Source organism: Nycticebus coucang, chromosome 18 (assembly GCF_027406575.1).
Source record: "Nycticebus coucang isolate mNycCou1 chromosome 18, mNycCou1.pri, whole genome shotgun sequence".
NCBI lineage: Eukaryota > Metazoa > Chordata > Mammalia > Primates > Lorisidae > Nycticebus > Nycticebus coucang.
The window spans coordinates 21451698-21478509 of NC_069797.1; the positions used below are offsets into that span (position 1 = coordinate 21451698).

Consider the following 26812-nt stretch of genomic DNA (forward strand, 5'->3'; position numbering starts at 1 on the left):
TTTTGCTCCTGCAGCCGCCACCTTCTCTTACTCCAAAACAACGCCGCTGCTCCCAGAGGTCTGGAGAGAAAAATAACCTTGAAGGCTTGGCACTTAACAAAGTGCAGCTGAATTGATCATCACCACTACCTGTGTGAAGTGGGAGGGACAGAGCTAACGATCCCATTGTAGTGACTAAGAAACTGAGGCTCAGAGGCCTCATGACTTGCCCAAGGTCACACAGAAGTCTGGGATACAGCTGGAAACCAAACCTAGGCTGTTCAATTCTGGCTCCTGGGTTCTTTTCTGTCACAGCTCCCAGGACCCTTTACTGTTATCTGTGGGGTCAGGTGAAAGGCAAGAGATTAGGAAGCAAACTGTGGCCCTTCTTAGATGTTGGGGGGTGAGGTGGGGAGAAGTGGGGTTGAGAGAGGAAAGAAAGTACCTACAACCCCAAACCCCAGCAGCACGAAGGGCTGTTTCCAATTATCCTGGGGGAAGGGAGGAGTTGCCTTTTTGGGTGTAAGAACCTGGCTTTCAGCACCTCTGGGCAGGGGCCACATTCCTCTCCTTCCCTCTCAAGCCTCCACAGGCCTTTTGTCCCTTGCCTTTGATTAGGACATCCAAAATCTCATCCCCTGCTGACAGTATCTCTTCAAAGTCCCCCCATTCTCAGTGTTTAGCAAGGTATGGGAGGGGGAGAGGGAGGAGTCACTACGTCAAATGCCATATTCACCCCCCACCCCTGAAATGGAGAAACAAGGAGACCAGCAACAGCTGCTGAATGAATAAGACCCTCAGCCTGTCCTGTGTCACACAGCCACACCTGCATGTGACATCTGTATTTTTTAGAACCTTTACTCTCGTGTGTCCTTGACTTTGGCCACTGGGTTATCTGCCTCCTGGGGGAGTCCAGGGGAAGGGACTGCTCCTGCTCCCCTTCCCCCAGAGCTGTGTCCGTCTGCTGCTGAATGATGGTAAATAGCGTTCAGAGGAGGGAGCAGGCATCTTGTCTGTCACTGTCTGCACAGTCTCACACAGTCACACCCAACAGTCTGACACAGAGCTCCTGCCACTCCTGCTCAGCCCTGCTCACCCTGACCCCTGCTGCCCCCACCTTGGGAGTGAGATTTCAAACAGGTTCCCCCCTTCAGTTTACCAAGTTGCCTAGCAACCAACCAGTCAATGGCATGGAGCCCTACCCCCACCCACTTGACTTCACACCAACCTCAGCCATCCCATTGGCTCCTGCCTAGTCCCACCTCTCAATCCCAGCTTTCAGGAACAATATGCCAATCCCCACTGCAGCTGGACAAGGGAGCCCACGAGTCTCCTTGCCCATCCCCACCTCAGTCATTTGCCTCCCCAAAGAGACACGAAGACTTTAGTATCATAAAACCTCTTTATATAAGCCCATCTTCACCTCCCCCAACCCCTCCTTGTCCCTCCTCCACATGGTGATCATCAGGGACACTGCTATTTGCACCCCCCACACACCACCAGAGTTGAAGGCAACATTCAAGGTGGACTTGGCGCATGGAGAACAAGGGAAGGTCCAGCTCCTGCTCCCCTTCGTCTCCACTCTCTGTGGGTTCTGGAAACACACGCTGACCAGAAGCAGTGGCCAGCAGAGGCAGGCTAGGATGCAGGCTAGAAGGAGAGATGGAGCAGCTATCAGCAACCTAAACGCAGATGCTCTCTCTTACTCCCTAGGGGACTCACCTTCTTCCTTCCTCCCCAACCCAAGCCCCAAGGTATATGGAACAGAACTGAGGACCTCACTCCGTTGGTGCAGTCCTTTTGAGGCAGAAAGCTCAGCACTGGTTCTGGCTTCCCATCGTCCCCAGCCCCGCTGGTGTCCCACACAGACACAGCCCCAGTAGTGCTGCCACTCACTAGGAAATGCCCAATCCTGAGAGAGAGGAGAGAAGAGAGACTTGCTGACATAGAGGCATCATCCCCGGGGCAAGAACCCCTCAACCAGGGGCTGGGACTCTACTGCTGGGCTCTGACATTGCTGGGGGGCATCAGGGCCCTGGGCAGGAAGAAGCCACAGCACTCACGGATCCAGATCGAAGTAGATGCGCTGATTGGTGGTCACTTCTCGACTCAGAGACCACAGTGGGTGACCAGGCTGTCGGAGATCCCAGCACAGAAGCTCAGCATCCTGAAGACACAGAACAGCACCCTGGACTTTTACCCTGGCCCTGGGACATCCCTGCCTCCCTCAAGGTCTAAGGCACTCCTTTAGTTTAGGTTGATTTTCTTCCCCCATCCTCTATCCCTCAACACATTCCAGACTACATCCCTGCTCCTGTTCTACTACGTGCCAGATTTGGGCTCTCAGGATGTGTCTCCTACCTTGCGGGCTCCTGAGAAGAACCGGTTGCCATCAGGGTGAAAGCAGAGGTGGGTGATGCCTCCTTGATGCCCTCCCAGCAAGGCAAGAGGGGAGCCATCATCCCAGGCATACAGACCCAGGGAGCGGCCATAGGAGCCACAGGCATAGAGGGGCTGGGTTGGGCTGAAGGCTATGCAGGAGATGATGCCATTCTGGCCCTGCTTTTTCGCTAGAGAAGAAAGGAGCAAAGTGGGGAAGAGGCAATGGCACCTGGCATTAATCAGGCCAAGCAGAGAATCACTTCTGTCTCCGATCCCAGCACCAAAGTGCTGGAACTCCACATCTTCCCTACCCTGTTTGTCACAAATAAGATGAAAATCCCCACATCTTTCTATCCTCTCAAATAACCTAACTGCCCAAGTTCCACATTATCCCTCTTAAATCCCAGTTTTTCCTTGAAGGCATGGATAGCTGAAGACCTACAGGAAAATGGAATCAGCTTCATCTCAGGCCATACTAAAGAAGAGGCAAGGCTCAGTGCCTGTAGCTCAAGCGGCTAAGGCGCCAGCCACATACACCTGAGCTGGCGGGTTCGAATCCAGCCCGGGCCTGGCAAACAACAATGACGGCTGCAATCAAAAAACAGCCAGGCGTTGTGGCAGGCGCCTGTAGTCCCAACTACTTGGGAGGCTGAGGTAGGAGAATCACTTGAGCCCAGGAGTTGGAGTGGAGGTTGCTGTGAGCTGTGATGCCACAGCAGTCACCCAGGGCCACAGCTCGAGGCTCTGTCTCAAAAAAAAAAAAAAAGAAGAGGCAAAACCCCACAGTGGCCTCCTGGCTCACATAGGTTCCTGTGCAGATGGCACTTTCCCTTTCATCCTCGCTTGGAGGCACAGATGCTTACCAAACGTGGCTCGGACCTCACAGTCTCGGCCGGGCCGGGATGTGGAGAAGACACGCACAGTCCGGTTGAACCCACAGAAGAGTTGGGAGCCATCCGGGGAGAAGCAGAGTGAATGAGCTGCTGTCAGCTCATCCTAGGAGCAGGAAAGGGCTGAAACAGACCTTATAAAGGCTCAGCTGTCCTCAAGGAAGGAGAGCTGGGCCAGGAAGAGCCCTGGGGCTGGTTTAGAGATCCATACCAGGTGGTTGTAGGAGCGAAAGGAAGCCCGGAGCTCTCCATTGAATGCATCCCAGATGTGAATCGGGTTCTCTCGGCTGCTACTGGCCACGCTGAGAGAGACATGAACACTGAGGGCTTGGTGCTGTCAAAGGAAGGGGAGAAAGCCAACTGACCAGCCCTCTCAGCTCCCATCTGAAGGGCACACTGAACAGTTCTCCATCTAAGGTCCCTTAAGGTTCCTGGCAGACCCTGACTCTCTTAAGAGGGCCCTAAACTGGACAGCAGGGAGGCAAAAGACATCACTTACTAGGAGGTGTCTGGCTGTGTTGAGGACATCAGAGAATACCAGCAGTAATCATAGATGGTATCACCTTCCACCATTCGAAGGACAGGAGCCTGGACAGAGATATGGGGATACCTGGGTTACTAAGGGGGGAAAGGAGTCATAGACTCATGCTGCTAGCAGTTTTATGGTGCAGAGGAAGACTATCTGTTGGCACTTAAACAACCAGGTAGGAGAAAGTAGGCGGGGTATATATAAAGAATAGAATCCTTGGCTCAGAGCCTGTAGCACAGTAGTTACAGCGCCAGCCACATACACCAAAGGTGGAAGGTTCGAACCTAGCCTGGGCCAGCTAATCAATAATGACAACTGCAACAAAAAATAGCCAGGTGTTCTGGCAGGCACCCGTAGTCCCAGCTACTTGGGAGGCTGAGGCAAGAGAATCGCTTGAGCCCAACAGTTTGAGGTTGCCATGAACTGTGACACCACAGCACTCTACTGAGGTGACACAGTGAGACTCTGACTCAAAAAAAAGCAAACAAAAGAATAGAATCCTTATTTCAGTGTTTAAAGAGTTAACTTCCACCAGCCTCAGTGTATGTGGCCGACGCCATAACCACTGTGCTATGGGTGCCGAGCCAGTTAACTTAGATTTTAATGTCAGATTTAGGATACTAAAAACCATATAGATTCATACTTTTTCTTTTTAAATACTTAAGAAGAAACAAAAATATCCCAACACAGAGAAAGAATCAACCAATTGGTTGGGTGTGGTGGGCCTATAATCCTAGCACTCTGGGAGGCCCAGGTAGGAGGATCCCTTCAGCTCAGGAGTTCAAGACCAGCCTGAGTGAGAGTGAAGTCCTATCTTCAGGGCAGCGCCTGTGGCTCAGTGAGTAAGGCCCCAGCCCCATATACAGAGGGTTGCAGGTTCGAACACCGCCCCCAGACCAAACTGCAACAAAATTGCCAGGCATTGTGGTGGGTGCCTGTGGCTAAGGCAAGAAAATCGCCTAAGCCCAAGAGCTGGAGGTTGCTGTGAGCTGTGACGCCATGGCACTCTACCGAGATTGACAAAGTGAGACTTTGTCTCAAAAAAAAAAAAAAAAAATTCTATCTCTACTAAAAAAGAATTAGCTGGATGTCATGGCAACGTCATGGAGGGTACTGTGAGCTAGTCTGATATGGCACTCCAGCCTTGGCAAGAGACTCTGCCTCAGGCAGCACCTGTGGTTCAGTGAGTAGGGCGCCAGCCCCATATATTGAGGATGGCAGGTTCAAACACGGCCCCGGCCAAACTGCAACAACAACAAAAAAATAGCCGGGTGTTGTGGCGGGCGCCTGTAGTCCCAGCTACTCAGGAGGCTTAGGCCAGAAAATCATTTAAGCCCAGGAGTTGGAGTTTGCTGTGAGGTGTAACACCACAGCATTCTCCCAAGGGCAACAGAGTCTCTTAAAAAAGAGACTCTGCCTCAGAAAATAAATAAATAAAATTACTGGTCTCCGGGCAGTGCCTATGGCTCAGTGAGTAGGACGCCAGCCCCATATACTGAGGGTGGAGGGTTCAAACCTGGCCACAGCCAAACTACAACAAAAGAATAGCAGGGCATTGTGGTGGGCACCTGTAGATCCAGTTACTTGGGAGGCTGAGGCAAGTGAATAGCCTAAGCCCAAGAGCTGGAGGTTGCTGTGAGCTGTAACGCCACAGCATTCTACTGAGGGCAACAAAGTAAGACTCTGTCTCTCTAAAAAAAAAAAAATTACTGGTCTCTATGCTATGTGCTTTGCCAACTTTATGAGATACTGCAATGTTAATTTTTTTTCCCAAAGTCCTCATCCCAATTTTCTCTCCCAGCAGTGACTCTCTATCCTCTTGGTATTGCCAGACTTTTAAATTTTTGTCTGTTTGAAGATTGTGAAATGGCATTTCATTATGGCATAAATTTACATTGCTAGCCTTACTATAAGGAAGGTTAGACATTTTTCTTTGTTTATTAGCCATTTAGGTACACCCTTTAATAATTATTGCCCATTTTTATACTAAGGTACTGTCTTTCTTACTAATATATAGGTAATCTATACATAGGCAGGGCATGGTAGCTCATGCTTGTAATCCTAGCACTCTAGGAGGCCAAGGCGGGCAGACTGCTTGAGCTCAGGAGTTCAGAGACCAGCCTGAGCAAGAACAAGACCACCTCATCTCTACTAAAAACAGAAAAATTAGGCTGGGTGTGGTGGCTCACACCTGTAATCCTAGCACTCTGGGAGGCTGAGGAGGGTGGACTGCCTGAACTCACGAGTTCAAGACCAGCCTGCGCAAAAAAGCGAGACATCATCTCTACTAAAAATAGAAAAATTGAGACAAGAGGACTGATTGAACCCAAGAGTTGGAGGTTGCTGCGAGCTATGACGCCACTCTACCCTGGGTAGAGTGACAGCTTGAGACTCTGTCTCAAAAAGAAAAGAAAAATTAGCTGGGCATCATGGTGGGCACCAGTAGTCCCAGCTACTCAGGAGGCTACGGCAGAAGGATCACTTGAGCCCAGAAGTTTGAGGTTGCTGTGAGCTATGATGTCATTGCACTCTAGCTTGGGCAACAGAGTAAGACTGTCTCAAAAAAAAAAAAAAGAAAGAAAGAAAGAAAAAGTAATCTATAAATAGTCTGGATACCAGTTCTCCATCAATTATTTGCTGACCCTTGGGGTGATGTCATCCAGCCTTGACTTCTACACTCCAAACAAGTACGTCCAATTGCCTGGTGGACAGCTCTGCTTGGATATCCCACCAGCGCCTCAAACTCTATTTGTCCATAACAGACCTAGCATCTGCCACCTTCAAACCTGCTGTTCCTCCTAGGCTCTACACCCAATTTGCAAGCCTGAAATATATTTTATTTAGAGGTAGAGTGTCACTTTGTCGCCCTCAGTAGAGTGCCGTGGTGTCACAACTCACAGCAACCTCCAGCTCTTGGGCTGAAGTGATTTTCTTGCCTCAGCCTCTCGAGTAACTGGGACTATAGGCGCATGCCACAAAACCCAGCTATTTTTTGTTGCAGTTTGACCAGGGCTGGGTTCGAATTGGCCACCCTTAGTATATGGGGCCAGCGCCCTACTCACTGAGCCACAGGCGCCACCTGGCAAGCCTAAAATCTGAACACTAGCCTTTCCCCCTACTGTTCTTCACTCCCTTACCACTCCTGGTCCAACCCAAATTTTGCTAATTCCTCCTTGTAGGTTTCTCCTGAATCTATTCCTAAGATCCCATTACAAGCTACTGCCTTTTGCCAGCATTTCTGTAAGACTCTACTGGTTCTCTGGGCCTCCCTATAATCTAACCTGCCCATCCACTCTACATACTTGCAACCACATGGAGGCCCCAGGGATCTTGTTAAATTGGAATTCTATATAACATCACTCTCCTGCTTAAAACATTTCAGTGACTACACGAAGCCCTCAGTATAAAATCAATCTCTTTACAAAGCTTTCTATTACCACGCTTCTACCCTTGACCCACCTCTCTAGGCTTAATCTCCATCTACTTACTTCCTTGAAATCTCCATAACCTGTCATTTTGATTCTCAGGTCTCAAAAGGTGCCAAACTCTCCATACTTTCAACCTCAAGGGTTTCACGTGTACCTTCTGGAACATTCTTCCTTCACATCCTCCAAGAATTCCTCCTGGGTGAATCCTAATCATCCTTCAGGTCTCTTAGATGCTTGTTCTGGGAATATTTCCCTAACCCCTCAAGCCAGGCAAGGTACCCATGTTCCTGACCCCTCGATGCTCCTCACTCTGCATTATACCTCTCCAAGAGGCAGGAATCATGTCTGCCTTGCTCACCACCTAGTGCATAATTGACAGTCGATAAATACTGTCTTAATGAGCAAATGGAGGCAGGAGACTGCTTCAGTAACATAAGGCTCAAATTAATAAGACCTGGATTAAAGTAGAGGCATTGGAATGAAGTGGATGGATTAGAAAGATTAGGTAGATTTGATGGGATTTGGTAATTAATTGGATATGGGGTGTTAGGAAGAAGAAGATTAAAAGATGAGACTTGGGGGGTACAATGGCTCATACCTGTAATCCCAGCACTTTGGAGGCTGAGGTGGGAGGACCATTTAAGCCCAAGAGTTCAAGACCAGCCTGGGCAATATAGCAAGATCCCCACCCCCATCTCTACCAAAAAAAAAAAAAAGAAAAGAAAAGAAAAAATAACCAGGCATGGTGCCATGCATCTGTATTCTCAGCTACTTGGGAGACTGAGGTAGGAAGATCATATGTGACTAGGAGTTTGAGACTGCAGTGAGCTATGTGATCACACTATTGCACTCCAGCCTGGGCAATAAAGCAAAACTCTATTCCAAAAAAAAAAAGGGGAAAAGAAAAAGGATCCTGGCTTCATGCTTAAATATCTGAAGTCACCAAAACAGTGCTAGGAACTGGAGTACACAGGAAACCTATAAGGTGCCAACGTCCTCAGTGAGTGAGAGATCAGGTAGCATAAGCCTCAAAGGAAAAATTTTTACAAAGATGAAAGAGCAAGGCCAGGTGTGGTGGCTCACACCTATAATCCTAGTACTCTAGGAGGCTGAAGTGGGTAGGTTGCCTGAACTCAGGAGTTGGAGACCAGCCTGAGAAACAGCGAGACCCTGTTTTTAAAAACTAGCCTGGCATTGTGGTGGGGGCCTATAGTCCCAACTACTTGGCAGGATGAGGCAAGAAAATTGCTGTGAGCCCAAGAGTTTGAGGTTGCTATGAGCTATGATGCTAGGACACTTTACCAAGGGTAACAAAGTAAGACTCTGTCTCAAAGAAAAAAAAAAAAAGAATAAGAAATATTCTTATTCTTATCCCTCAGAATAAATGTAGATGTTCACTGAAGAATAATTTATAATATAAAAATCCTGGAAACAACCCAATGTCCAAAATGAGAGAAGAGGTAAGAAATTATCATAAGCACTCAATGCAATATCATACACCATTAAACATCATAACTATGAAGACTGGACCACCAAGAAAAGCATTAAGGATTTGATTGTTAAAAGGAAAAAGACAGAATACAAAACCATCTACCACAGAATTACAACTACATAAAAGCTTCAGTACTTGGACAGAGCTTAGAAAATGTGTAGAAAGATTCAAAGGGCTGAATTTTCTAGTGGTAATGATGACTTTTTCCCTTTTTAACATTCCTGTTTCTCTTAAATGCGTTTGTGCAATAAATACTCAACCCCCAACCACGTTTCCACAATCTCCTCTAACGGTCCCTGACTGAAACAGCCTCTGCTCCTGAACTCTATTAGGATGGCTGCACCACAGCTCCCTAGCCCTGACATACCACCAATTTCTATTCTAGGAACCAGGGCTTCTAATGCCTTCTCTGGGCTTCTCCACCTGCACAGAGAAGTCCAATGTCTGTAGCCTCCACCCTTAGAGTTGCATGTTAGGTTAGTATTCAGGACCAGCCCCGAGATTTGCCATCCTTCTTCCTTTAGGAAGCCATGGAGACTCTTCTTCTAAACCCTTGTCCCATTAACCTCAGACACTAGAGAAGCCCCAGTCTCCTGGATCATCTAGTATCACCAGGTCCTATACACTGTTGTACACACACCCTCATCTGCCCCAAACACACTCTTCCCAGCTCTCACAAATCCTTAACCTGGGTCTCTGAAATTCCTAATCTAGGATCTAAACCCCCCTGTATTTTTCATCTTCTCCTCAGAATGCTCTATTTGCACATGTGGACTTACCTGGCCATGGCTGCCCCCCCCCCGGTCCTCTCAAGGTGAGATAGCCCTCCCTAGTACATTCTACAAAGACATGAGGTAGATAGGTGTCACCATGCTGCCCAAACCCCAGCTCCTCTGCATTTCTTGCCATCAGACTAGACAACCCTCTTTTTGTCACACAGCCCCCCCATATACTGAGACTTTGTCCTGGTTCACCATCTCTTTGCCCAAAGAAACTTGTTTCATTCTTTTTTTTTTTTTGAGGCAGTCTCACTATGTCACCCTCAGTAGAGTACCATGGTATCACAGCTCATAGCAACCTCAAATTCTTGGGTTTAAGCGATTCTCTTGCCTCAGCTTCCCAAGTAGCTAGGACTACAGGAGCATGCCACAATGCCCAGCTATTTTTTGTTTTTGTTGTTGTTATTGCAGTTGTCATTGTTGTTTAGCTAGCCTAGGCTGGGCTCGAACCAGCCAGCCTCAGTGCATGTGGCTGGCGCCATAACCACTGTGCTATGGGCACCAAGCCCTGTTTTCATTCTTTTTTTTTTTAAGAGACAGAGTCTCGGGCGGCGCCTGTGGCTCAGTTGGTAAGGCGCCGGCCCCATATACCGAGGGTGGTGGGTTCAAACCCAGCCCCGGCCAAACTGCAACCAAAAAAATAGCCGGGCGTTGTGGCGGGCGCCTGTAGTCCCAGCTACTCAGGAGGCTGAGGCAAGAGAATCGCCTAAGCCCAGGAGTTGGAGGTTGCTGTGAGCTGTGTGAGGCCATGGCACTCTACTGAGGGCCATAAAGTTAGACTCTGTCTCTACGAAAAAAAAAAAAAAAGAAAGAAAGAAAGAAAGCAATAACAAAAAAAAAAGTATATAGAAAGAGACAGAGTCTCAGTTTATCACCCTCAGTAGAGTACCACGGCATCACAGCTCAGAGCAACCTCCAACTCCTGGGCTTAGTCGATTCTCTTGCCTCAGCCTCCCAAGTATCTGGGGACTACACGTGCCTGCCACAACGCCTGGCTATTTTTTTGTTGTTGTTGCAGTTTGGCCAGGGCCAGGTTGGAACCTGCCAGCCCCAGTATGTGGGGCTGGCGCCCTACCCTCTAAGCCATAGGCACTGCCCAAGTACCTGTGTAATTGCTGTTATTTTCCTGCCTAGTACAGTCTTCCACTAGGTGTATCAACTTGGTTCACTCCCTTACTTCCTTCAGGTCTATTCTCAGATGTCACCTTACTTAACGAGGTCTTCCCCATCATCTCTTTTTTTTTTTGTGGCAAGGGCCAAGTTTGAACCTGCAACCTCCAGTATATATCCTCAGGTATATATACACAGGGCCAGCGCCCTTCTCCTTTGAGCCACAGGCACTGCCCGAAAACATCCTCCTCCCCACTTGCAGTTTTTGGCCAGGGCTGGGTTTGAACCCGCCACCTCCGGTATATGGGGCCGGTGCCCTACTCCTTGAGCCACAGGCATTATCCCATTATCCCTTTTAAAATTGCAATTCAACACGGGGCAAGGTGGCTCATGCCTATAATCCTAGACTGGGAGGCCAAGGCTGGTGGATTGTCTGAGCTCAGGAGTTTGAGACCAGCTTAAACAAGAACGAGATCCTGTCTCTCGTAAAAACAGAAAAACTGGGTGGTGCCTGTAGCTTAGTGAGTAGGGCACGGGCCCCATATACCAAGGGTGACGGGTTCAAACCCAGCTCTGGCCAAAGTGTAATAAAAAATAGCCAGGTGTTGTGGCAGGCGCCTGTGGTCCCAGCTACTTGGGAGACTGAGGCAAGAAAATCGCGTAAGCCCAGGAGTTGGAGGTTGCTGTGAGCTATGATGCCTGGCTATTTTTTGAGCTCTGTAGCACTCTACCGAAGGCTACAGAGACTCTGTCTCTAAAAAAAAAAAAAAAAAAAACAGAAAAACTGAGGCAAGAGGATCGCTTGAGCCCAAAAGTTTGAGGTTGCTGTGAGCTATGATAATGCCACAGCACTCTACCGAGGGTGACAAAGTGAAACTCTGTCTCAAAAGTAAATAAATACATAATAAAATAAAATTGCAATTTACCTTCTCAATCCTTTCTTCCCTGCTTTATTTTTCCTCATGGCATTTGTCAGATATATTTTTTATTTTGTTATTCATTTCCTATTTCCCACACTAGAATACAAGTTTCACAGAACAAAGACTTTGTTTTTTTCCTGACTAATCCCCAGATCCTAAAACAGGGCTTGGTATATAGAATGTGCTCAACCAAAATGTGTTTCATCTTTCAGTCCCTGACTGACATACCCCTTCAGGCATATGGGGCCAGCGCCCTACTCCTTTGAGCCACAGGTGCCACCCTTTGGTGGTTTGATTTTCCACTCACTAGAACAGATCATCTCATATCTTCTGCTCTCTGCATAGACTTTTCTTCAGCTAAAAACCTCAATTTAGGGGCCAGGTTCGGTGGCTCTTGCCTGTAGTCCTAGCACTCTGGGAGGCCATGGGAGGCAAATCACTTGAGCTCATGGGTTTGAGACCAGCCTGAGCTAGAGTGAGACCCCATCTCTAAAAACTAGCCGGGCATTGAGGCACGCACCTATAGTCCCAGCTACTTGGGAGGCTGAGGCAAAAGGTTTGCTTGAGCCCAAGAGTTTGAGATTGTGGTGTGTTATGACACCATGGCACTCTACTGAGGGACAAAGTGAGATTCCATCTAAAAAAAAATAAAAAAACCCCTCAATTTATGCTCCCCTGAGATTACAGAAGCCGAGAGACAGAAACCCCCAAATCTTCTAATCATCAAACAGTCACTGAATGTTCCTCCTCCTTTCTTCCCACAAGTAAGGAGTCTGTGCCTATCAAAGCCAAGTTCTCCATTGTGCTCTAGATCTTGTCCTCACCTAGCCATGGACGGTCTTTGTTATTCCTCCCCAAAACATCAATTCCTCGGTCTTTACAAGGCTTTTCCTGACATCACAGAAGCATCCCATAGCATCCATGCCTGCATCCATCTCCTGGCTCACTTTCACAGCAAAACTTCTCCAAATTATTGTCTACACTTTTTCTTCCACCTACTCTAATGCTTCTGCCTCTATTGCTCCTCTGAAAGTATTTCTATCAAGGTTACTAATGCCCTCTTGGGTCATTCTCTAAATTCGCTTCACTCAGCAACATTAGTCATGACTCTCTGCCTCCATCTCTATATGCTTTAGGGCTCTGCTTGGGTCTTCTTCTCTATCAACACTCTCTCCTGAGATGGAATCACTTCTCAAGACATTAGATGCAGGCCAGGTGCAATGGCTCATGCCTGTAATCCCAACACTTTGGGAAGCCAAGGTGGATCACTTGAGCCCAGGAGTTCGAAGCTATAGTGAACTATGATCACACCACAGTACTCCAGGTTGGTAACAGAGACTGTCTCAACAAAAAATAAATAAATAAGGAGTAGGGCACGGGCCCCATATGTCAGAGGTGGCGGGTTCAAACCCAGCCCCAGCCAAAATAAATAAATAAATAAATAAAAAAGGTATAAAAGGGGCGGCACCTGTGGCTCAGTGGGTAAGGCGCCGGCCCCATATACCGAGGGTGGCGGGTTCAAACCCAGCCCCGGCCAAACTGCAACCAAAAAATAGCCGGGCGTTGTGGCGGGCGCCTGTAGTCCCAGCTACTTGGGAGGCTGAGGCAAGAGAATTGCTTAAGCCCAGGAGTTGGAGGTTGCTGTGAGCTGTGTGAGGCCACGGCACTCTACCGAGGGCCATAAAGTGAGACTCTGTCTCTAGAAAAAAAAAAAAAAGGTATAAAAGGGCAGCGCTTGTGGCTCAGTGAGTAGGGTGCTGGCCCCATATGCTGAGGGTGGCGGGTTCAAACCCAGCCCCAGCCAAACTGCAACAAAAAAATAGCCGGGCGTTGTGGCAGGCGCCTGTGGTCCCAGCTGCTCGGGAGGCTGAGGCAAGAGAATCGCTTAAGCCCAGAAGCTGGAGGTTGCTGTGAGCCATGTGACGTCATGGCACTCTACCCGAGGGCGGTACAGTGAGACTCTGTTTCTACAAAAAAAAAAAAAAAAAGTATAAAAAATAAAATAAATTAAAAAAAAAAAAAGATGTGACCAATATCTTCCATGTGCTAAAAAAAAAAAAAAAAGATATGAGATACCATGTACATGCTCTCCTACTTCTCAAAGTATATATCACCTGCCCCAATCACTCCCCTTAGCTTTACATTTCACATTCAGTGTACCTAAAATCCCTGACTTTTAGGGCGGCACCTGTGGCTCAAAGGAGTAGGGCACCAGCCCCATATACTGGAAGTGGCGGGTTCAAACCTAGCCCCGGCCAAAAACTGCAATAAATAAATAAATAAATAAACAGGCTCGGTGCCTGTGGCTCAAGCAGCGAAGGCGCCAGCCACATACACCTGAGCTGGTGGGTTCGAATCCAGCCCGGGCCCGCAGAACAATCACTGCTATAACCAAAAAAATAGCTGGGTGTTGTGGCGGGCACCTGTAGTCCCAGCTACTTGGGAGGCGGAGGTAGGAGAGAGGCTTAAGCCCAGGAGTTGGAGTTTGCTATGAGCTGTGATGCCACAGCACTCTACCCAGGGCAACAGCTTGAGGCTCTGTCTCAAAATAAATAAATAAATATAAAATCCCTGACTTCTATACATTATCTATTCATATCTGTTTCCTCCTCTAAGTAAGCTGTTCCACCCTGGAAATTAACCTCCATTGCTTTCTGCTCTGCATCTCCACATCCAATGGATCTTTAAGCCCCACCAAATATACTTCAAATCCATCCACATCTCTCCATGCCTCCTGACATCACCCTTCCCCAAGCCATCATAGCCCACTACAATCTCAAACTCCTGGGTTCAAGCAATCCTCCTGCCTCAGCCTCCCGAGTAGCTAGGAATACAAGCACACAGCCAGCTAATCTGTTCTACTTTTGGTAGAGATTGGGTCTCACTCTTGCCCAGGCTGGTCTGGAACTCCTGACCTTAAGTGATCCTTCCACCTTGGCTTCCCAGAGAGGAATACAGGCATGAGCCACCAGTTCTGGGTCTTTGTAGTATTATTGCCTCTTTCTGGAAGGCTCTTTCCATGGGTCTTCACATGACTGATCCCCTGTCATCCTTTGGGCCCTGGTCTCCTTTTCAGAGAGCCCCTCCCTGACCATTTTATCCCAAGTAGCTAGTCTCTCCTCATTCTGTTAATTTCCTTTAGATCATTTATTGTAATCTGTAATGATCTTATTTACTGGTTTACATGTTTGTTGTCTATCTCCCACACAAGAGAAGCAAACCAGCGTTTCCTCTGTCTTGTTCACCACTTTATCCTAGCACAGCGATTGATACCTATTAGTAATCATTTAATAAGTGTAAATAAATAAAATACTGCCATGAAAAATCCACTACTTTCTAACTAAAAGCATATATTCCTGACTTTAGAAAGGGCAAACATCTCTTTAAATGACTTCAGAATTCAAGGCAGAAAATACCACACATGGAAATTCATGGTGATGACAAGTCCTGTCTTGTGAGCAGAAAGCACGTATACTATACTTCTCCAACTCCATGTAGGACTTAAACATGCCAAGTCTAATGAAAGGGCAGAATAGCCTCTACCCTTACCATTTCTGCATATTCTACTTGCTCCTCCTCATTGTAAAGCTCTGGGGGTAGGTTATAGATCCGCAGGATGTTATCAGCACTATTAGTCAAGATGCAGGAACCATCAGGGGCCCTAGAAATAAGAGAGAGTTAGAAAGCTGGACAGACCATGCTTTCCAAGTGTAGGGTTAGGGGCTGAGGCTAACTCTCAGGAAGGTAAACTCTAAGTCTTTTAGGACAATGGAAGACACAAACCCCAAGATGAAATATAAGCTTAGTCTAAGAGAGGTTCTTCTCCTCCTCCCACCTCTGGCAGATCCTTCTCCTAGATAACTGGGGCATTTTAGGAGAAAATCCTAGAGAAGATCATCTCCCTGCCCCATTATCCTCACTTACCACTTACAGCCTTTCAAGAAGTTCTCAGGTTGGGTGCTGAACTCTGACCAGGAACCACTGAGAAATCGAGGTAACTGGGAGAAACTGTAGTTCCAAGTGCTGCAAGGAAGATGGGGGGGGGGGGCAACAAACCTGGGTCGCCAAAGCAGAAGGGAAATGGGCCTGGAGAAGGGGGGCTGAAGACCAGTGGATAAGGTCTACCTCACACTTCCAATCTCCTCACATTCCAGAGTCAGCTGCCATCACCACTTACGTGTATCTCTCATCCTCAGGAGCAGCTTCCTCAGACACACCCTCCAGGGCTTCTCCAGACTCCAACTCTGGCCCGTTTGTTTCTTCTGCAGGAAGGCTTACATTTTCAGAAAGTTCTTGCTTCCCGATTCGAGGACTCAATTCACTAGGAGTACCAGACTCTGTTTCCAGAGGAGTGGAGAGAGAAGCTGGGTCCCCTTCCCCCAGCTCCTGGGACACAGCTGAGCCAGCCACAGGAACGGGAGACATACGGGGCAGACCATCCCCATCGGGTGTGGGTGGCATCAGTTCAGGGTCGGTATTTTTATCCATCAGGGAGACCTGGGGAGAGAGATGGGCTGATGCTGATGCCTGGTCTGAAGGAAGGCAGTCCGGAGCTAAGAGCTGCTCCTCCAACATCTTCATACTTCAGAGGAAGAGCGGCAGACATTGGCCTCCGCCGAGTAAACCTCTTTCGGCTGGCTGGCCGGCCCAGCGGCCGAGACGGATTCGAAGTTCTCAGGGATCCGAAGCTGCACTAGGGAAACCCACCAGTAGCTTCCTTCCTCTTCCTGGTAGCCCCAAGAGCGGGTAGAAAGCCCCAAAGACACCAGGCGAAGGAGGGGAGGGAGCGACTAACTTTGGAAGCACAGCGTCCCTTAGTACCACGGGTAGCTACGAATCACTGGCTATCGCGAGATTTGGAACCACCTTCCGATTGGACCTCCACATCCCGGATCAGATTTCGCGGGCCACCCACGGAAGAGGTAGAATGGAGACTTCTCAGGATAGGTTTCGGTTCCCATCTGTCCCTAGGGTTCCTCCTGGCCACTGGGAGTTGTAGTCTTAACGCTCCAGCCTGGCCTAGAAGTGCAAGAAGTACCGTCTCTCGCGGTAAATCTTAAAGCACCTGTTCCCACCGCCATTAGAGGACGCTAGCACTGTATTTGATTTTAAAGATTTTGCATCTCGTTCGCCACCTTGCCAGAAATGTCTCCATTCATTCAATAAACATATATTTTTTTCAATAAACATTTATTATCGAGCTCTTATTTGCTACCCAGCACTGTACTAGGCACGGGGGAATACAACAATAAATAAGACAGTAGACAAGTTCTCTACCCTCATAAGGCTTGCGTTGCTTCGTGCGTACTGAAAGCAATGAACAAATCTTGTCAGATAATGATAAGGACTGTGAAGGAAATTAAACAAGATAGTGGGATGATATAAACTACTTGGGGAAAGACGTTAGGTTGGGATATTCAATAAAGCTTTCCCACAAGGTGACGTTTTAGCCAACGAGAAGAAACTATCAAGCTGAGAGAGCAAATGCAAATCTTTTTTCCTTCTTTCCACCTTTCATATTTAACAGTGAGTGGCAGGAATCCTCCAAAATGGTTTCCAGCAATTCCGCCCTCACAACTCTAAGAATTTCCCACCCCAAAATGTTAGTAGCAACAGCACCAATACGGCGAGAATCCTGACTTTCCGCACCCTTTTCTGCAATTCTCCATTTCCCTTGCCACCTCCGAACAGGCGAATTACTTGCCCTTACTTGTCATGGCTGTTCAGCTTTGTGCCAGCCTCGCAGGGGTTGCTGGGATTGGGATTTTCCCCTCCCATGTGCTCAGACTGGCGGTAAAAGTTTTGAGCTCCTCAAAAGTCCAGAGCCACCATCCTGGGCGCAGTTAGCTGCAGGGCTCCGGGGGCACCTGGCGTCCGGGCTCGGAGCGTTGTTCCTAGGACAGTGACACGCTCCCCTGAGGATTGGGTAAGCTCCAGGCTTAGTCTTATGAGTCCTCTCTGAGTCACCGACTCTCGGCTCCGTGTATTTTCAGCTCGGGAGAATCGCGGGGGGTGGGGCAGTTGGGGCTTAGCGAATTGAGGAAGATAGGATGGAAACTTGACTAGGGGGATCAACACAGGAATGTAATGTTGAGAGGCCTGGGTATAGATGGTGCGGATTTGGGGGCCAGCTGAACACCTATGCAGGGGAGTGGGACTTTGGAGAACCTTGAGCCGGGCTAAGGGGTATTTCTCCCCCCACCCCCAAACCCTCCCAGTCCTCGGTTGGGGGAATTCCTGAAGATACAATGCATAAAGCATGGGGGTCTGAGACTTGACTCTCGAAACTTTGGAAACTTATGATTCGAGACTTTATAGCCTATGGAATCCTAGTGAAACCCCGAGCTCCATTCCGAAGTGATTATTTGGGGCGATCTGGGAAGCCTAAGCTAAGGTCCCACAACTTCCGGACCTTTGTCCTTCCTGGAGTGTATTTTCCAGCCAGACCCCAGCTCCGCTAGATGGAAAAAGTCCAATTAAAGACTGTCAGCCGTGTAAGTGAGAAGTGCTAAACGAAGGGCTTGCCCGCGAGGCCGAGGAGAATAGTCCGGATCTCTGAGCCCAGCAGCCCCCTCATTGTTTGGCTCCACATTTACATTTCTGCCTCTTGCTGCAGCATTTCCGGTTTCTTTTTGTGGGAGTAGCTTACTATTCACCCGAAGAGAGGGGAGTAGAAAGGGAAAATCTTTTAGACTGGTTCCTGTTACTTGCAGAGGACGGCTGCTCTGCTCCCTTTTTTTTTTTTAATTTTATTTCTAATGGATTACTTAGTTATTGCCTTTGCAAAGGAAAGGGTATTTGTTTTGATGCAAACCTCCATCCCTCCCCCTCTTTGAATGGTGTGCTCCACCCCCTCCCGGGGCGCCTGCCTTCTAGATGGACTCTACCATTATGTGAGACAGGGTAAAAAAAAGTGTGCGGTAGACAGTCCCTGGGTATTTTCAAAAAATGGGTACATTTGAAAATGACATTTTGAAAGAATGCAATGAGGAGCCGTTTGATAAATTGTCAGATTGTCAGAAAGACAAATTATGTATTACCGTGCTTTGGGCCATTCCAATTCCAGACGCAGAGTGAACGTCCTGAAAGAGGAAGGGGCGGGCCTTGGAGTGGGTGGGCCGGGAGGCCTTATGTGCACCTCCCTCTCTTGACCGCGTAACCCCCAAGCCGAGACTGGCATGTTTAGTTCTGGTTTCTTTATCTCTCAGGGCGCATTTATTTTATTCAGCACCTTGTTACCATGCACCCGCCACAGGCAGGTATATCAGGCACTGCACCTTTTTTCTGAATCGAGGTAGAAGTTATAGCGCAATTGGACAGATAGTAAGGGCACAGGTAGATGAGCCTTGGCAACTAACCACCGTGTAATGCCTAGCTAAATACAGAACATTTTCATCATTCCTGAAACGTTTGCTCACACCTATTTCTAGTCTGTCCCCGATCTCCACCTTCGTTTTTATTTCCATAACCGTTTTGCATGTTGGAGAGCTTCATAGAAAATTTTTGTCGGGTTGCTGTCATTCAGCATAACGTCTGAAACTTATCCACGTTGTTGCAAGTATCCGTATTCTGCTTGTATTTAGTATATTCCATCGATTGTGTGTCCATTCTCTTTTTGATGGTCTTTTGAGTTGTTTCCTGTTTGGGGTTATTATGAAATAAAGCTGCTATAAACATTTTTGTACAATTCTTTTTGTTATTATTTTTTCATATTTCTTGGATAAATGCTTAGTGGAATTGCTATAGTAGGTGGGCGCTATGCGCAAGCCTCTGATCCAAGCACTTTGGGAAGCTCTGGCAGGAGAATGCTTGAGCCCAGGAGTTCAAGGCTGCGGTGAGCTATGATAGAGTCACTGCACTCCAGACTAGGGGACAGAGGGAGACTCCCATCTCTTAAAAACAACCCAGGGCGGTGCCTGTGGCTCAGTGGGTAGGGCGCCGGCCCCATATACCGAGGGTGGTGGGTTTGAACCGGCCCCCGCCAGCTAAAACACAGCAGTGACTACTGCAACAACAACAACAAAAATTAATTAAAAAATAAAACAACCCGGGTGGCGCCTGTGGCTCAGTGAGTAGGGCGCCCGCCCCATATGCCGAGGGTGGCGGGTTCAAAACCCAGCCCCGGCCAAACTGCAACAAAAAAATAGCCGGGCATTGTGGCGGGCGCCTGTAGTCCCAGCTGCTCCGGAGGCTGAGGCAAGAGAATCGCGTAAGCCCAAGAGTTAGAGGTTGCTGTGAGCCGTGTGACGCCAGGGCACTCTACCCGAGGGCGGTACAGTGAGACTCTGTCTCTACAAAAAATAATAATAATAAAATAAAACAACCCAAAAGTAAAGCGTAGATATGCAGAGGGTGCCAAAAAAAAGTATGCACATTTTAAGAAAGGAAAAAGTTGTATTAAAATTGTAATACTCAGGCCCAGTGAGGTGGTTCTCACCTGTAATCCTAGCACTCTGGGAGGCCAATGCGGGTGGAATTGCCTGAGTTCACAGGTTCCAGACCAGCCTGAGCCAGAGTGAGAGGCTATTTTCTAAAAATAGCCGGGCATTGGGTGGCGCCTGTGGCTCAGTCGGTAAGGCGCCAGCCCCATATACCGAGGGTGGCGGGTTCAAACCCAGCCCCGGCCAAATTGCAACCAAAAAATAGCCGGGCGTTGTGGCGGGCGCCTGTAGTCCCAGCTACTCGGGAGGCTGAGGCAAGAGAATCGCTTGGGCCCAGGAGTTGGAGGTTGCTGTGAGCTGTGTGATGCCACGGCACTCTACCGAGGGCCATAAAGTGAGACTCTGTCTCTACAAAAAAAAAAAAAAATAGCCGGGCATTTGTGGCGGGTGCTTGTAGACCTTGGGAGGCTAAGGCAAGAGAATTGCTTAAGCCCAAGAGTTTGAGGTTGCTGTGAGCTATGACGCCTCAGCACTCTGGGTGACAAAATGAGACTCTTATCTGGGGGGGGAGCGGGGGAGGATGTTGGCTCAGTTGGGCGGCGACTGTGGCTCAAAGGCATAGGGTGCTGGCCCCATGTGCTGGAGGTGGTGAGTTCAAACCCAGTCCTGGGGGGAAAAAAATTGTTGGCTAGGCGCCTATAGCTCAAGCGGCTGAGGCGCCAGCCACATGTACCAAAGCTGGCAGGTTTGAATCCAGCCTGGGCCTGCCAAACAACAATGACAACTACAACCAAAAAATGTCTGCACATTGTGGCGGGCGCCTGTAGTCCCAGCTACTTGGGAGGCTCAGGCAAGAGAATTGCTTAAACCCAGGAGTTGGAGGTTGCTGTGAGCTGTGACAGCACAGCACTACCCAGGGCGACAGCTTGAGGCTTTGTCTCAAAAGAATAATAATAATAATAATAATACTCAATATGTACTGGTAACAAAAGGTGAATAGAAGTTGTGTTCGACTTGTGATTGCGAGAGATACTCAAAGTGGTTACCATCATCATCCAGACACTTCTGAATACTGCTTGAGAAACATTGGGAGGCCTCCTGGATCTTCCCTTGTGTACATCATAGGTAGTATCATGCATCTCAAACTTAATCACAAAGTGTGTACGTTTCTTGGCATGTTGGAGGTTCTGTTGTATACAAGCTTCCATTGTCACTACTTCTACAACGTTCTCAAATTTCAAGTAACACTTCTTTTTTTTTTGCAGTTTTTGGCCGAGGCTGGGTTTGAACCCACCACCTTTGGTATATGGGCCTGTGCCCTACTCCTTTGAGCCACAGGCGCCGCCCTCAAGTAACACTTCTAAACAATCTTGCACTCCTCCAAGGATTACCCAACTAATGCCATTATCTTTTGACTGTCCTGACTGTCACATTGTGACTCTAGCATTCATTTGATTAATAACCTCTTTGGAGAGAATGTCATACTATCTATTGCTACCATAATTCAACTCAACTCCAAAAAAGCAATACATCTCTTAATAATATGCATACTTTTTTTAGCACTCTGTATTTTTAAATTTTTTTTGTTTTGTTTTGTTTTGAGACAGAGCCTCAAGCTGTCACTCTGGGTAGAGTGCTGTGGCAACACAGCTCACAGCAACCTCCTGGGCTCAAGTGATTTTCCTGCCTCTGCCTCCCAAGTAGCTGGGACTATAGGCCCCAGCCACAATGCCGGGCTATTTTTTGGTTGCAGCCGTCATTGTTTGATGGCCTGGGCTGGATTCAAACCTGCCAGCTCAGGTGTATGTGGCTGGCGCCTTAACTGCTTGAGCCACCGGCGCTGAGCCAACTTTTTTATTTTAAGAGACAAAGTCTCACTTTGTCACCTTCCATAGAGTGCTGTGGTGTCACAGCTCACAGCAACCTCGAGCTCTTCGGCTGATACTACAGGCATCCACCACAACACCCAGCTATTTTTTTGTTGTTGATCCGCCACCCTTGGTATATGGGGCCGGTGCCTTACTCACTGAGCCACAGGTGCCGCCTGTATTTTTAACTTTTTTTTTTTTTCTTTGTAGAGACAGTGTCTCACTTTTTTGCCCTTGGTAGAGTGCTGTGGCATCATAGCTCACAGCAACCTCCAACTCCTGGGCTTAGGCAATTCTCTTGCCTCAGCCTCCTGAGCAGCTGGGACTACAGGCGCACGCCACAATGCCCGGTTATTTTTTTGTTGCAGCTGGGGCCAGGTTTAAACCCACCACCCTCGGTATATGGGGCCAGTGCCATACCCACTGAGCCACAGGTGCCGCCCTATTTTTAACTTTTTAAGAAACTGAGTTTTCAAAGCCGGGTGCTATGGCTCATGCCCCTAACACTCTGGTAGGCCCAGGCAGGTGGATTTTCCAAGCTCTCGGGTGTGAGACCAGCCTGAGCAAGAGCGAGACCCCGTCTCTGAAAATACCTGGGCATTGTGGCAGGCTGAGGCAAGAGAATCACTTAAGCCCAAGAGCAACAAAGCGAGACTTGGTCTCAAAAAAAAAACAAAAACAAAAACTGAATTTTCCACTCTGGGAGGCCAAGGCAGATGGAGTGCTTGAACTTAGGAGTTCATCTTCAGCCTGAGTAAGAGCGAGATCCTGTCTCTAATTAAAAAAGGTGGGGGGAGGGAGAATAGCCAGACCTGGTGGCTGCAGTCCCAACTACTCAGGAGGCTGAGGCAGGAAGATCACTGGGGCTTAAGAGTTTGAGGTTGCTGTGAGCTATGATGATGCCGGCTACTCTACCCAGAATAGAGTGAGACTCTTATCTCCAAAAAAAAAAAAAACAGTTTTCCAAAGTGATCTGTACCATTCTACACTCAAGCTAGTAAGATACAGGAGTTGTGATTGTTCCGGACTTTTTTGTTGTTGTTGTTTTTGAGACAGAGTCTCAAGCTGTCTCAAGAGTCACCCTGGGTAGCGTGCCATGGTGTCATAGCTCACAGCAACCTCAGACTCTTGGGCTTAAACAATTCTCTTGCCTCAGCCTCCCAAGTAGCATCCGCCACAATGCCCAGGCTATTTTTTGTTATTGCATTTTCTTTTTTTTTTTTTTTCTCGTAGTTTTTGGCTGGGGCTAGGTTTGAACCTGCCATCTCTAGCATATGGGCCCGGCACCCTACCTCTTTGAGCCACAGGCACTGCCCTGTTGTTGCATTTTCATTGTTGTTTTAGCAGGCCGGGTCCCAGTTCGAACCCACCAGGCCCCATGTATGTGGCTGGTACCCTGCCCACTGAGCTTAGGCACAGCCTGGTGTTAGATTTTCTAATGTATATCTTTGTGCTTTAATTTACAGTTCTTTGTTGACTAACAATGCCCAGCAGTTTCTCATGTGCCTATTGGCCATTCATATTTCATATGTGAAGTGGCTTTTCAAGCCTTTTGCCTGTTATTTGGAGTTTTTATTTTTATTATTCAATTGTGAGAGTACTTCTGGATACAAGTCCTCTTGTAAATACAAGTCCTCTTGTGTTGTAAATATTCTAATTTGTTGCTTGCCTATTTGCTTAACAATATAATAAGAGAGGCAGGTTTATAATTTTTTTCTTTTATGTTCAGTATTTGCAATGTCCTGGTTATGGTCATCTTTTTTTATCCCAAGGTCACAAAGATATTTTCTTTTAGAACCTTTATAGTTTTAGGTTTTCCACTAAAGTCTATGATGTATTATTATTTAATTTTTGCTTATAGTATGAGGTGTAGGGGTCAGTGCTCTGGTTGGTTTGTTTCTTGTGTAAATATCTAATTTTCTTTCTTTCTTTTTTTTTTTCTTTCTTGCCTCAACCTCCCAAGTATCTGGGACTATAGGCACTTGCCACAACACCCAGCTATTTTTTTGTTGCAGTTTGGCCGGGGCTGGGTTCAAACCTGCCACCCTCTGTATATGGGGCCAGGGCCCTACTCACTGAGCCACAGGTGCCACCTGTGAATATCTAATATTCTAGCTCTATTTATTAAATAGCCTTCCTGCCTTCCTGTCTCCTCTGAATCACTTTGTCTCTACAAAAAAAAAAAAAAAAAAAGAGTTTCACTTTATGGCCCTGGGTAGAGTGCCATGGCATCACACAGCTCACAGCAACCTCCAACTCCTGGGCTTAAGCAATTCTCTTGCCTCAACCTCCCAAGCAGCTGGGACTACAGGCACCTGCCACAATGCCCGGCTATTTTTTGTTGTTGTTGCAGTTCGGCCGGGGCTGGGCTTGAACCCGCCACCCTCGGTATGTGGGGCCGGTGCCTTACAGACTGAGCCACAGGTGCCGCCCCTGAATCACTTTTAATTTTAATCGTACGGTTGTTATTTAGGTGTACCATCTTAGTGCTATCTTCTCTTTGTCTCCTATTCTTTGCTCTCTTCAAACATTTGAGGAAAAAACAATAACCAATCTTACATAAACTTTCAGAAAATAGAGGAACTTTTCCCAACTCATTTTGTGAGGTCTCCATAATCCTGATACCAAAACATTACAAGAAAAGAAGATTTAGACTAGCAGTTCTCAACCTGTGGGTGGTGACCCATAGGAACTGTATTAAAGGGCTGCGGCATTAGGAAGATTGAGAACCATTGATTTAGACCAATGTTCTCTGTTAGCATATATATCAAAATGTTAACAAATTTTAGCAAACCAAACCTGGTAATGTATAAAAGGGATAAAGACATCCTGACCAAGTAGAGTATCCCAGGATTGCGTTGTTGATTTAACATTCAAAAAATTGGCTGGGCGTGATGGCGTACACCATCACCCCAGCACTTTGGAAGGCCAAGGGAGAGAACAGCTTGAGGCCAGGAGTTTGAGACTAGCCTGAGCAATATAACAAGATCCTGTCTCCGGGCGGCGCCTGTGGCTCAAGGAGTAGGGCGCCGGTCCCATATGCCAGAGGTGGTGGGTTCAAACCCAGCCCCGGCCAAAAAAAACCAAAAAAAAAAGAAATGCACTTTAGGGCGGCGCCTGTGGCTCAGTCGGTAAGGCGCCGGCCCCATATGCTGAGGGTGGCGGGTTCAAACCCGACCCCGGCTGAACTGCAACCAAAAAAAATAGCCGGGCGTTGTGGCGGGCGCCTGTAGTCCCAGCTACTCGGGAGGCTGAGGCAAGAGAATCGCTTAAGCCCAGGAGTTGGAGGTTGCTGTGAGCTGTGTGAGGCCACGGCACTCTACCGAGGGCCATAAAGTGAGACTCTGTCTCTACAAAAAAAAAAAAAAAAAGATCCTGTCTCCACAAAAAAAATAGAAAAATTATCTGCGCCTGGTGGCAAGAGCCTGTAGCACCAGCTACTCAGGAGTATCTCTTGAGCCTAGGAGTTTGAAGCTGCAATGAGCTGCAATACCAGTGCTTTCTAGCCAAGGCAATAGAATGAGATTCTGTCTCAAAAAGGAAAAAGAGAAAAAAATTTCAAAAATCAGTTGTGTAATTCCCTACATTAACAGATTGAAGGATAAAAATCCTATGATCATTTCAACAGATGCAAAAAAAGCAGTTAATGATATTCAACATCTATTCGTGATTTCAAACCAACCAACCTCCTAGCAAAGGAGAAAAAGGAAACTTTCCTTTTTTTTTTTTTCGTAGTTTTTGGCCAGGGCTGGGTTTGAACCCACCACCTCCGGCATATGGGACCGGTGCCCTACTCCTTGAGCCACAGGCACCGCCCTGGAAACTTTCCTAATCTGATAAAACAGCAACCATAATCAAGATAGCATTACCAATATACATAATGGTGAAGACCTGAATGCCTTTCCTCTAGGACAGGAGCTAGGACAGGATTTGACTAGCACCATTTTGACACCATACTGGAGGTCCTACCAGGCAAGAAAAAAATAAATAAAAAGCATAATGATTAGAAAGGAATAGGCTGGTTCGAGTGTAGTAGTGTTTACAACTAATTATGACAAGCCAATTTTTGAATGTTAAACCAACATTCTTCCTTCTCCACCCACTACTTCACTTGACAAGCCTCTTTTTCTTTCTTTTTTTTTTTTTTTTTTTTGTAGAGACAGAGTCTCACTTTGTCACCTTTGGTAAGAGTGCCCTGGCGTCACACTGCTCACAGCAACCTCCAACTCCTGGGCTTAGGCGATTCTCTTGCCTCAGCCTCCCGAGTAGCTGGGACAACAGACGCCTACCACAACGCCTGGCTATTGACAAGCCTTTTTACAAAAAAGAACAGTTGGGTGGCACCTGTGACTCAAGGAGTAGGGTGCTGGCCCCATATACCAGAGGTGGCAGGTTCACACCCAGCCCTGTCTCGGCACCTGTAGCACAGTGGTTACAGTGCCAGACAACAGGCTGGCAAGTTCAAACCTGGCCCCAGCCAGCTAAACAACAATGACAAGTTCAACAACAAAAACAAAAATAGCTGGGTGTTGTGGCAAGCACCTGTAGTCCCAGCTACTTGGGAGGCTGAGGCAAGAGAATCTTTTTTTTTTTTTTTTTTTTTTTGCAGATTTTGGCTGAGCTGGGTTTGAACCCGCCACCTCCAGCATATGGACATATGGGGCTGGCACCCTACCCCTTTGAGCCACAGGCACCACCCAAGAAAATCTCTTCTTTTTTTTTTTTTTTTTGGAGACAGAACCTCAAGCTGTCACCCTGGGCAGAGTGCCGTGGCTTTACAACTCCTGGGCTCAAGCGATTCTCCTGCCTCAGCCTCCCAAGTAGCTGGGACTACAGGTGCCTGCCACAATGCCCGGCTATTGTTTTTTGGTTGCAGCCTTCATTGTTGTTTGGCGGGCCAGGGCTGGATTCGAACCCCCCAGCTCAGGTGTACGTGGCTGGTGCCTTAGCTGCTTGAGCCACAGGTGCCAAGCCCCAGGAGAATCTCTTAAGCCCAAGAGTTTGAGGTTGCTGTGAGCTGTAACGCCATAGCGCTCTACTGAGGGTGACAAAGT

At 47.7% G+C, this 26812-nt stretch overlaps 2 protein-coding genes across 8 annotated transcripts in view; one reads left to right on the top strand and one right to left on the bottom strand.

Annotated features, from left to right (window-relative positions):
• Positions 1-17351, bottom strand: WRAP53 (WD repeat containing antisense to TP53). 6 transcript variants are annotated; one of them, XM_053569936.1, is made up of 11 exons: positions 17220-17351; positions 15687-16006; positions 15434-15532; positions 15059-15170; positions 3751-3839; positions 3463-3553; positions 3225-3357; positions 2341-2549; positions 2043-2146; positions 1757-1891; positions 1368-1629 (listed from the first exon to the last, which is right to left on the bottom strand). In XM_053569936.1, exons 2-11 carry the CDS (start codon positions 15995-15997, stop codon positions 1383-1385), a joined length of 1530 nt encoding a protein of 509 aa, XP_053425911.1. In that variant the 5' UTR covers positions 15998-16006; positions 17220-17351; the 3' UTR covers positions 1368-1382. The 6 variants fall into 6 exon arrangements, with proteins under 6 accessions (XP_053425913.1, XP_053425911.1, XP_053425912.1 ...); XM_053569937.1 differs by lacking the exon at positions 17220-17351 and adding an exon at positions 16331-16486; XM_053569935.1 differs by lacking the exon at positions 17220-17351 and adding an exon at positions 16093-16321.
• Positions 17303-26812, top strand: part of TP53 (tumor protein p53) — a 25521-nt gene continuing 16011 nt past the window's right edge. The window contains exon 1 of one of the 2 annotated variants that reach the window (XM_053569948.1): positions 17303-17435. The gene's annotated coding sequence lies outside the window, so the exon portion shown is untranslated. The remainder of the gene's footprint in view (positions 17436-26812) is intronic. The other variant, XM_053569949.1, reaches the window with a different exon arrangement.